Below are 11,321 nucleotides of genomic sequence, written 5' to 3' on the forward strand. Positions count from 1 at the left end.
GGGAATTTCCCCGTCTTTCCCTCTAAATAATCAGCACATAAATTGCAAAAAAAAAAAAAAAAAAAAAAAAAGCAGACATGAGCCCAAAAGGGAGTGCTCAGTTTCAGGCTGTGTGCTTTCCTTCCTCCCAAGGCTCTCTGGCCCTTGCCCAGCCTGAAGACACAGAGAAAGGGTGAGGGGGAGGGTAGGAGGGTAGGTCAGGCAGGGCAATGCTGAGCCTGGGAAGAAAACAACAGCCTTGTTCAGGGCACTGTGGCTTATGTAACTCAATTGTGCCGAGTTTCCACCTGGCCAGGGGCCTGGAGTGAATGCTGAAGATGCAAAGGTAGAGGCTGCCAGAAAAGCCAGGAAATTGCTGGCAAGAGCGCCAGTGGTGGGGTGCAGGAGTGGGAGGAAGGCTGGGAAATGCGGCTGAGTCACATCTCCGGAAGCCCCCCATCATCACCCTGGTGGCTTCTCTGCTGGCAGGTGCCTCATGAAGACCTGACCCAAAGTTTTCAAAACTCTGTGGTTTCTCAACCCTCCTCTGGTAATCCATAGTACTCCCCCGCCTCCACTTGCCAGCCTCGTGATTCCTTCATTGACACATAGCTCAGTTCCCATAAAAGGGCTGGTTTGCTGAGTCGGGGAGTGGAGTGGGACAGGTATATAAAGGAAGTACAGGGCCTGGGGAAGAGGCCCTGTCTAGGTAGCTGGCACCAGGAGCCGTGGGCAAGGGAAGAGGTTACACCCTGACCTGCTCTGCGGCAGCCAGAATGTGTGTGAAGGCGGCTCAAACAGGTACCGGGGCTAGTCAAGGTCAATCCATCAGTGTCGTGTTTTCAGGCCCAGACAGCCGGCAGAGCCCTCTACCTGCTGGGTAGGGGACTAAGGGAGTGGGGAAAGGGGAAGGGGAAGCAGAGCCAGAGGCCAGGGGAGGGACTGAGGCTGCAACCAGGAGGCGGGGTGGGGTGGGGGCACGACGGTATGAGGGGGGTTCTCAGTTGCTTGGGGGAGGAAGCAGGGCGGAAGGGCAGGATGCACTTGCAGGGGTCTGACCCTGGATTTCTCTTCAGGCTTTGTGGTCCTGGTGCTGCTCCAGTGCTGTGAGTAATCCCTCCACCCCTACTTTAAGTCCAGAGGTGTGGTGAGGGCACAGGGCAGGTGTGGAAGAGGTCTTAGATCCAGGGGAACACTTGGCCAGTTTCTTCTGTGCTTTCAATGGCTTGGAAATATTCACGTTTGCTAAACCGGAGTGAGGAGTATATGGATGTTTATTTTACTATACTCTTTGGTTATGTGAAAATTCTCAAAATAAGAAACTTTTAAAGGTCCTGGTTCAGTGAAGGCTTTGACTAACAGTCCCTGGGAGCCGCTAGTACAGTTGCCCAATAGCTGCTTGGATGAGTGATGCCCACATTGTTTGCAGCAGGAGAAACGGAATTAGAGGCGAGGAAGGACTTGCTGGTCCATTGTGATATTGTGCCCCAGCTTGGGGGACCTGCTGAGAGAGCACAGGACAGCCATTCTGGGTGGGTTACAAGTTAAAGGCAGTCTCACCAGGAAGCAGAGAAGGGTGGGCCAGAGTCCCTCATGGATGAAGGACCTCACTGCAGGTCACTAAAGGTGCTAGCCTGAAAGCCAGAGCCATCTGTGACACAGGCTGTCTTGGGCCTTCCCCTCCCACAAAGCTACTGCTTCCAAGAAGCCTGTTGTGCTGGCACCAGGTCCCATTTCACCCTTATTCACCAGCTCCTACCCTTCCCCCACACAACGCCTGTAGCGTATTCATCCCTGCATTTGATCTTTTCTAAGCATTTTCAGAACAGGCCTTATTTTCACCAGTCAGGGAACTCCCCAGAGGCAGGGGGACCTGAACCAGCTCCTTTCATTTAAGAATTATGACTTTGCTCACCATCTGCATCCCACTCCTCCTCACCCACCCCCACACCCCACTGGTGCTCAGCTTTGGGCTCAGCCGGAGGTCTCTTGCCGAATCCTGGCCCGGGCCCCACCCCTGACTTCTCCTTCAGGCTCTGCATACAAACTGGTCTGCTACTACACCAGCTGGTCCCAGTACCGGGAAGGCGATGGGAGCTGCTTCCCAGATGCCATTGACCGCTTCCTCTGTACCCACGTCATCTACAGCTTTGCCAATATAAGCAACGATCACATCGACACCTGGGAGTGGAATGATGTGACACTCTACGGCATGCTCAACACACTCAAGAACAGGTTGGGCCAGGGCTGGCCAGGAGAGGAGGGACCAGCTGGGCTGGTCCCAGGGCAGGGCAACCCCACCCAGAAGGATGGGCCAGGCCCCACCCTACTCATCTATGACTGGAGAATTAGAGGGGCTTGGCTTAAATGGGCGGAGGGGATGACCGTAGGTGCTGGGCAATATTTGGGGTGATGAGAGAGTGTAGATGGAAGCACAGCTGAGCCTCTGTGGGAAGGGGGAACCCTCTCCCCCCCCACCAACGTGCTCTCCAGGGAGCATGGAAAATGTGCATGACTCTACTTTGCCATACTCTGTCTTCTCCACTGGGGAAAACAAAAATGGGCAGCAGACCTCAGAGTAACTCCCATGAAGCCTGTGACCCCTCAGAGATCCACCACTATGAATCTCTATGGGATTCCCAAGAAGTCCTATGGGAGGACATCAGCAACCTAACCCAGCCTCTCACCCAAAGCAGGAAACCTACTATGGCCTCTCAGACATGGGGCCACACCCAGTGTCATGACAACCACATTCCACCCCTGCCCTCCCCACCTCCCTGTGCCCCACAGGAACCCCAATCTGAAGACGCTCCTGTCTGTCGGAGGATGGAACTTTGGCTCTCAAAGGTAGGAGCCTCTCCCAGGGGCAGGACGGCACAGGATGATGGCATAGGAGTGAGGAGCTTGGGTCTCCCCCACCCACGGTAGGGATGTTCCAGGGGCTCCAGACTGGTTAGGTACAAGGCCTACCTGGTTGTCAGGGGCCTGCCTGATGTGTGGCAAAGAAAGCAGAGCCCAGAGAGGGAGCAGGACTTGCCAAGAGTCACACAGCAAGTTAACAGTGGATCTCCCAATTCCCTGCCGACGCTCTATTTACTACCTCACAGGCCCGAAAATATGGGACTTCTGGGGCTACTGCCATTAGGGCTGGAAAGAGACAGATGGAAACCAATGGTGAAATTGAGGAGTGGGGAGACCCTGGGAGGAGTCTTCGAATTAGGTGGGGTTGGAGCAGGGCTTGAAATGGGGCTGGGTATGGCCATTGTTGGCACCTATGTGCTGGGTGCTCTCTCTGTGTCTAGCACCCTGTCTCCCCATGATCCCATGTCGTCCTCACAACAGCACGGTGAGCTGTTATAATTGTCCCCATTTTACAGATGATGAAACTGAGACTCAGGTTATAACCTTTCAGAGTGGCTGGCTAGTAAGTGATAGAGTAGGACTAGGAAACCTGGAATGCTTGGCTCTAAGGCACATGCATGCCTGGAGGTGACCCCTCTCCCAGTCATGCCCTCCCAGAGCTGTGTGGCCTCAGGCTCCCAGCTCTGCAGGTCCTGGAAACCCCACCAAAGGCCCAAGGCACCTAGCATATCAGTACTGAGCAAGCACACCACGGGGCTGATTTGGTCCTAGATTTTCCAAGATGGCCTCCAACACCCAGAGTCGCCAGACTTTCATCAAGTCAGTACCGCCATTTCTGCGCACCCACGGCTTTGATGGGTTGGACCTTGCCTGGCTCTACCCTGGACGGAGAGACAAGCAGCATTTTACCACCCTAATCAAGGTGCTGGTCAGGTCAGGGACAGGGAGGGAGATGGGCAGGTAGGAGGCAATCGGGTGGGCTAGAAGCTGGCTTCAGCTGCTGTCCTCCTGAGGACAGGTAAAGAGAGACTTAAGCCTCGCTGCAGTGTCCTGGGACCCAGTGCCCTGAAGACCTCACACAGCAAGGAAGGCTTCTTGTGACCATGGTGGGAGGTGGGAGTGGGGTTCTAAGAGGTGGAAGGTTGTGACTGAGCGGAGCACCCACTCATCACTACCCACTTAGTGCAATGCCCACTGTCCATCCTGCGATCCCATCCTGATGCCACCCATACCCAGCATGCACTGCGTCCAGCGGCTCTCAGCTCTGTCTGGGGCAGCCCAAGCATCTCCAGTTACCAGGGGCAGAAGGAAGTCTAAACAAATTGTTCACAATACCAATAAAAATCACTTTAACTTTGGGATTTCACGTACCAGCTAGAACAAAGCACAGACCGAAAGGCAAATGTCCCCCAAAGTCATCTGCGGGCCAATAGGGGTCACCCACTGTTCCGATGCTCCCTCCAGGACAGGGAGTAATTGAGTGCTGATGGGTGTGCATGGGTCTGGTGACAAGAGTAGTTAGTTTTTTAGGAAAAGGATGGGTGACCTGAGGATGGGACCACTGATGAGCCACTTTATCACTTCCACCAGGCCCCAGGCAGGTTGGAGATCATAGCAAATGGGATGCACAGAGACCTAGGCCCCCTCGACAAGTCTACCTCTCGTGCCCTCTGGGACCCTGTCTCTCACCTGCCTGTCTCCCATCTAGGAAATGAAGGCCGAATTTGCAAAGGAAGCCCAGCCAGGGAAAAAGCAGCTCCTGCTCAGTGCAGCAGTGTCTGCGGGGAAGGTCACCATTGACAGCAGCTATGACATTGCCCAGATATCCGAGTGAGTCTCCTGCCCCAGGCAGCCTCCCCAGAACCTCTGTCAACACTCCTGTTTCCCCGCCACCCCCAGCCCTAGCACTGCATGTAGACTGAGGACACTGGGCTTCCAGTCCCAGTTCTTCCAAAGCCTTGATGTGTGACCTTGAGCAAGTCGCTTACCTGCCCTGTGCCTCAGTTGCCCCATCTGTCAAATGGTGCATAACAATCCTTGCCTTTCCTTTTTCACTTGGGCTGTTGTTGAGCAGTTGAGAGAGTTGCTATGAAAGTATTTTGGAAAGGGAAATGGAAAAAGCTATTCAAACCCTCTGGCCATTGCAGAGTATTTTCTCCATGCCAGGCTGAGCAGAGTGCTGGGCCCTGGAAAGGCCAACAGCAGCCTCTTTCTAGAGTGCTGGGGAGTCCTCAAGGCTCTCTCACACACACAGGCCTCCCCCTTTCCTGTTGGCCCCACGCCTCATCCTCACCCCGCCCCTCATGCCTGTGAGGAACAAGGAGCAGCCAAGCAGCCTCATCTCTCCAGAGAGCAGAGCCATGAGTCTCGGGAAACCCAGGAGTAAGGAACAAAGACTCTCCAAAATGACTTCAGAGCTTCCTTTAGGATCCCAGGGAGGTGTGAACTCAGTGCTTAATTAAACGGATTCTTTAGAGGGTGGGAAACAGGTGGCTCTCAAACATTTGCCCCACATATCTGAAGAAGCTCGTATTCATGCAATCCGCCCCCAGTGGGCTCACCGGGTTTTGCGGGTGTGCAAAACCTCCTCCCACCCAGTGCCTCTTAGGTTCAGGTCATCCTTTGGCCTTGTCTTTCCCCGCCAGGCTGTCTGTTGATGCTACTTTGAATCTGCTTTCACTGAGATAAGCATGGCAGGAGTGGTGGGGGTAAGGTGGGATAGAAGCCAGCTCCCAAACGTGTGCTGGGCATAACAGAGGACCCATTCTTGACTGAAGTGCCCTTGTGGGACCCTGAGCCCATGCCCTGGAGTGGCACAGGGTGGTGTGCCAGCAATGGGGTTCAGGCTAGCAGCCTGTTCGGCTGCTGTCTGCTTCCCTTGTTCACATCCTGCTGGAGCCTTAAATGGGAGCCCAAAAGCTTTCCTCGTTTTTTGTGTGTTTTTTTGTTTTTTGAGATGAAATCTCACTGTGTTGCCCAGGCTGGAGTGCAGTGGTGCAACCTCTGCGGCCCAGGTTCAAGCAATTCTCCTGCCTCAGCCTCCCGAGTAGCTGGGATTACAGGCACCTGCCACCGCATCTGGCTTATTTAGTAGAGACGGGGGTTTCACCATCTTGGCCAGGCTGGTCTTGAACTCCTGGCCTCATGATCCACCCTCCCCAGCCTCCCAAAGTGCTGGGATTCCAGGTGTGAGCCACCGCACCTGGCCTAAATCTTTTCGATTAATAATTTCCTGCCTCACCCTCCATCTCCTTCCTCCTCAGACACCTGGATTTCATTAGCATTATGACATACGATTTTCATGGAGCCTGGCGTGGGACCACAGGCCATCATAGTCCCCTGTTCCGAGGCCAGGAGGATGCGAGTCCTGACAGATTCAGCAACACTGTGAGTTCTCAGAAGGAGGGAGGGCCAGGAAGGGGCCGCAAGACCTGCCATCTGCCAGTGCTCACACACCAACCCCTCTAGTCCTCAGTACAGTCCTGCAAGACAGGGGTTATGAGGCCCATTCCACAGATTAGGAAACTGAGGCCCAAAGTCTGGGTATGCTCCGTGGCTCTGGGAAGGTAGTCTGCAGGGTAAATGGAGTGTAGGCAGGGGGCAGAATGGGGAGAAGCTGGGAACTCAGGAGGTGGGAGCCATTGTGCCCCCAAGAGCCAATCACCTGATTTCTGCATCTGTCAAATAGTAATAGTCCCTTCCTATGCCTCAAAGGATTTTTTTCAAGAATGCAACCGTAAAATTCACTTTAAAGTGACATGATCAGTTCCCGGAGGGACAGGGGAATCCCCAGTGCACCGTATACCTATAATCGCTGTCAAGACAGCAGCAGTATTAATTGCTCAATCTTTCGCACCTGCGCACTAACAGCTCACGTTGTTCCCACCCTACCCCACCCAGGACTATGCTGTGGGGTACATGTTGAGGTTGGGGGCTCCTGCCAGCAAGCTGGTGATGGGCATCCCCACCTTCGGGAAAAGCTTCACTCTGGCCTCTTCTGAGACTGGTGTTGGAGCCCCAATCTCGGGACCAGGAATTCCAGGCCGGTTCACCAAGGAGGCAGGGACCCTTGCCTACTATGAGGTAATGGAGTTAGGGGAGAAGGTAGGATTCCCCCCACACCACCAGCAGCCCTGGGGAAGGTGATTCCCCACCACGTTCTTGCTTTTTCTCCTTTGGGAATAAAGAAAATGTCCGGTTGCCCCCGCATGCCTGAGGAAGTGGAAGGGAAAGGTTAGGACATTTGTTGCTGAAAGTCTCCAGCAGGTACAGGCACATGGGCCTGCAGCACTAGGCCCCTGGGATATCCCTCTGGCTATGGGGCTGAGGTCTTCCTTCCAGCCCAGGAAAGAGCAGAGGTGAAGAGGCAGGGTTTTGTTTCATCTAGCCTCCGCTGCTCTGTGTGTCCTTGGGCCTGTCCTCAGTGTCAACCAGCAGGCCTCGCATCTCTGTTTAAATGGAAGAAGCTAAGCAGGGCCAAGGCAGCCACCATCTCTGGGACATTTGCATCTGTTTTATATAAACTTGTGTGACGCATGCAGCCTGCAGACCCTGGAGAGAGTGAGGCCGCAGGAGGCAGCAGGAGCTAAAAGAGATTTGGAGAGTGGCGTCTCCTGGTGACCTGCAAGGTCTCAGAACGACTCCCCACACGACCTCTCCCCTGTTATCTGCTCAGATCTGTGACTTCCTCCGCGGAGCCACAGTCCATAGAATCCTCGGCCAGCAGGTCCCCTATGCCACCAAAGGCAACCAGTGGGTAGGATACGACGACCAGGAAAGCGTCAAAAGCAAGGTAGGCTTCCCCAAGGCCACGCCTCAGGACAAAGAGAAAGAAGGAGGCCCTGCTCCCAGCAGCCAGATTCCTGTCCCTTGCACTGAGGGCTGGGCTGGGCTCACAGAGCACATGTGCCCTGTACACACTCTGTACCAGGGAACCCAGCCCTGCTCCTCTGGGCCTCCCCTGCCAGGTGCAGTACCTGAAGGACAGGCAGCTGGCAGGTGCCATGGTATGGGCCCTGGACCTGGATGACTTCCAGGGCTCCTTCTGTGGCCAGGATCTGCGCTTCCCTCTCACCAATGCCATCAAGGATGCACTCGCCGCAACTTAGCCCTCTGTTCTTCTGCACACAGCATGGGGGCCAAGGATGCCCCATCCCCCTCTGGCTCCAGCTGGCCAGGAGCCTGATCACCTGCCCTGCTGAGTCCCAGGTTGAGCCTCAGTCTCCCTCCCTCGGAGCCTATGCAGAGGGCCACAACACACAGATTTGAGCTCAGCCCTGGTGGGCAGGGAGGTAGGGATGGGGCTGCGGGGATAGTGAGGCATCACAATGTAAGACTCAGGATTAGTACACACTTGTTGATTAATGGAAATATTTACAGATCCCCAAGCCTGGCAAGGGAATTTCTTAAACTCCCTGTCCCCTAGTTCTTATCAAACGACACCATTTTGGCAAGCTCTATCACCAAGTAGCCAAACATCCTACAAGACACAGTGACCATACTAATTATACCCTCTGCAAAGCCCAGTTTGAAATCTTCACTTAGGAACGTAATCGTGTCCCCTATCCTACTTCCCCTTCCTAATTCCACAGCTGCTCAATAAAGTACAAGAGCTTAACAGTGTGTTGGCGCTTTGCTTTGGTCTATCTTTGAGTGCCCACTAGACCCATTGGACTCCCTTCCCCCATCTCTTCTGGATTCCTTCCTCTGAGGCTTGGGACCCCTGAGCTTGCAGAGATGAGGCCACCATGTCCTCTGCCTAGCCACAGAGAGCCCCAGTGGGAGGCCAGCATCCTCAGATTCACCTGCCTTGGACTTAACCCAAGCATGGCTGATGACCTTCCAAATATTAAGAGGCCGAGTCAGGGTGGATCACAAGGTCAGTAGATCGAGACCATCCTGGCTAGCATGGTGAAACCCTGTCTCTACTAAAAATATTAAAAAATTAGCTGGGCGTGGTGGTGGGTGCCTGTAGTCCCAGCTACTCGGGAGGCTGAAGCGGGAGAATGGCTTGAACCCGGGAGGTGGAGCTTGCAGTGAGCCAAGATCACACCATTGCACTCCAGCCTGGGCAACGGAGGGAGACTCTGTCTCAAAAAAAAAAAAAAAAAAAAAAAAAAGTCATTGCCATCCAGATTTCTAAATTAAATTCCCTATTGAAAGAAACTTTTTATGTTTCCTGAAGGTTAGCAGGCCCTGGGAAAGAAGTCTTTTCATCCCAACACTCCATCTCTTCTGACCCACGGGAAGGTGGTGGGAGCTCATCACAGGACCAGGTTAGAAAGCCCTGAACCCTGGACCCTCAGGGCCAGCAGGAAATGCAGATGTCATCTCATGCACCCTTCCTGCCTATTGGGACCGGAGTCCCTTCAAAGTGGTTAAGAGATGGCCCTCCAGCCTCCCAGTGAGGGGCAGCTCATTACCTTGGAAGCAGCCCATTCCGTTGCTGGACTGAAATCTGTCAGCAGTCCTAGGGCTGGGCTTAGCCCTTTGTTCTGCTCATCCCTCCCCTAACACTCATCCCTCCACCCATCCAGAGATCAAAGTACCTCTGCTCAAGCTGGACTGAGATAGGAGGTCGGGAGGATGTGATGGGGTGGTTCAGAAGAATAGACAGATTTCCAGCCTTTATGAGATGGAGATGCTCTCATCAGGCTTCTGTTGAATTCCCAGAGCCCCAGGAATGCCTTTATCCAAAGAGACTCCAGATATACACTCCAAAACTAAAGAGAATTGATTTGTGGATTCTCTGATGTTTGGATTATCTGTGACTTGGGATAGTCACAAGTTGGCGTGATGGTTTGTGACTCTGGTTTGAAGTGGAGGGAAGGAGGAAATATCTGAAATCTGAACCAGCTGGAGCTGGGCAGATGCTACTGATCCCAAGGTCATAGCCCTGCTGAAGGCGAAGAAAGCAAGGACTCGGCAAGGCGTGCGGTGGGGTGTGGGGAGGGGGTACCTGGCATTTCACCTTTGGCTGGTGGGGCCAAGCATTCCCTAATCCCTGCCACTGCCCACCCCACCACACAGGGATCTTTGAAACCCCAGGGCTGCAAGCCCTCACGGGCAGCCAACCGCCCTCCCCTGGGGCCGCCCTTCCCCCCGCCTGGGACAGGCTCTCCAGGGCTGACTCAGGGTCCTGTGGGGTTAGTCACATTCGCTTATAGCTGCAGAGTCAGAGGCCAAGGATGGAGATCGGACCAGCTGGGCACCAGCACCCTGGCTGTTGAAGGCCAGTCGGGGTGATGGATGAGGGAGTGACTCCTCAAGGGGCCCTTGTGGTTCCAGGACCCGCTCTCTGCCTGGCAAGACATGGAGTCATCTAGCAGAAGGCAAGGCCATCTAGGGAGGGCCAGATCCAGAGGCTCCCAGGCCCTGCACTGCCACTCCCCAGCCGAGACAGCAGGGTTGAGAGGCAGCCACACCCTGGTGTCCCCAGTCCCCAGGAAAGGGAAGAGCATGCATGCTGCTGAGGCCCCTGAATAAATCACATTTACTTATTTTTACATTGTGAGCACGTCTTACATGCTAAAGAGTGCATAGATGTATTTGTTTGATTTGAAGAATGACTATGTAGTAAGAACCTGTGTAACCACCACCCAGGTCAGGAAAGGAAACCTCATTAGCACCCCTGCAGCCACCATGATCACATACACCCTGTTCCTCCGCCTAGAGGCCATCGCCATCCTAACTTTTGTACTGGCCTCATCTTCCTTTCTGGCCTTACCACCCACGGATGCACCTTGAAGAAGAGAGCCCGGTGTTGACTGCATTTGGCTTTAATGTAGATGAGACAGATGAGACAGATGAGACGCACCATTTCTGTGTGCCTTGCTCTTCTGCTCTCACTGGGTCTGTGAGTAGCTGAAGTTGCTCATTTGACCCCATGCTTTGCTTTATATTTGCATAAACACTCCACAGTTATTTATCCATCACATTGTTGAGGGACAGCTGTTTCCCCCCACATTTTACAAGTACAAATGACATTACCATGAACCTTCTTCTTCACGGCTCCTGGGGCGTGTGTGGGTGTTACATGAGTGGCACGGCTGGGTCACGGAGTAGGCACCTCATCCATTTTACTAGGCACTAGTAAAACTCTCACATTTTCCAGAGTGACTGCTCCAACACCAGCAATAAAAGTTCTTAATGCTCTCCCTCCTTCCTGACACATGCTATTTTCTGGCTTTCCAATGATTCCCAGTCTTAACATTTTATTGAATAAATGAATCAACAACTAGAAATCTGGCCATATCTGCCTCCTTTGGCACACTGAGAAAGCCCATGCCCGCAGCCTGCTTGGAAGAGTCTAGAAGCTTCAGAGTGCTCTCCTCCACTGGGGCGTCTTCAAGATCTGCCTACGACTGCACCCCACCCCGAAGGGCAAGGGGTTCTCTGTAATAGGTGGAAAACTGAGGCCCACGGCAGGCATCAGGGGAGACCAGCTCCTTACCAGCCGCCCAACAGAGACAGGAGCCAGG

The 11,321-nt window shown here is 53.8% G+C and overlaps 1 protein-coding gene across 2 annotated transcripts; it reads left to right on the forward strand.

Moving 5' to 3' along the window:
* The first annotated feature begins 418 nt into the window (after positions 1 to 418).
* On the forward strand, positions 419 to 8,463 carry CHI3L1 (chitinase 3 like 1). Of its 2 annotated transcripts, XM_025364778.1 has the most exons (10): positions 419 to 780; positions 1,056 to 1,085; positions 2,013 to 2,214; positions 2,770 to 2,826; positions 3,613 to 3,763; positions 4,550 to 4,671; positions 6,105 to 6,228; positions 6,742 to 6,924; positions 7,517 to 7,633; positions 7,809 to 8,463. In XM_025364778.1, exons 1-10 carry the CDS (start codon positions 756 to 758, stop codon positions 7,947 to 7,949), a joined length of 1,152 nt encoding a protein of 383 aa, XP_025220563.1. In that variant the 5' UTR covers positions 419 to 755; the 3' UTR covers positions 7,950 to 8,463. The 2 variants fall into 2 exon arrangements, with proteins under 2 accessions (XP_025220563.1, XP_025220553.1); XM_025364768.1 differs by having other exon boundaries at positions 7,517 to 8,463.
* The last annotated feature ends 2,858 nt before the right edge of the window (positions 8,464 to 11,321 follow it).

Source organism: Theropithecus gelada, chromosome 1, assembly GCF_003255815.1.
Source record: "Theropithecus gelada isolate Dixy chromosome 1, Tgel_1.0, whole genome shotgun sequence".
In the NCBI taxonomy this organism is placed as follows: Eukaryota; Metazoa; Chordata; class Mammalia; order Primates; family Cercopithecidae; genus Theropithecus; species Theropithecus gelada.

Excerpts from the sequence above, each read along its gene's own strand:
- CHI3L1 (XM_025364768.1), top strand. The coding sequence starts at position 756 with ATGTGTGTGAAGGCGGCTCAAACAG. Across the intron at positions 2,827-3,612 it reads TGGAACTTTGGCTCTCAAAG|ATTTTCCAAGATGGCCTCCA; the intron begins GTAGGAGCCTCT and ends ATTTGGTCCTAG. Across the intron at positions 4,672-6,104 it reads GACATTGCCCAGATATCCGA|ACACCTGGATTTCATTAGCA; the intron begins GTGAGTCTCCTG and ends CTTCCTCCTCAG.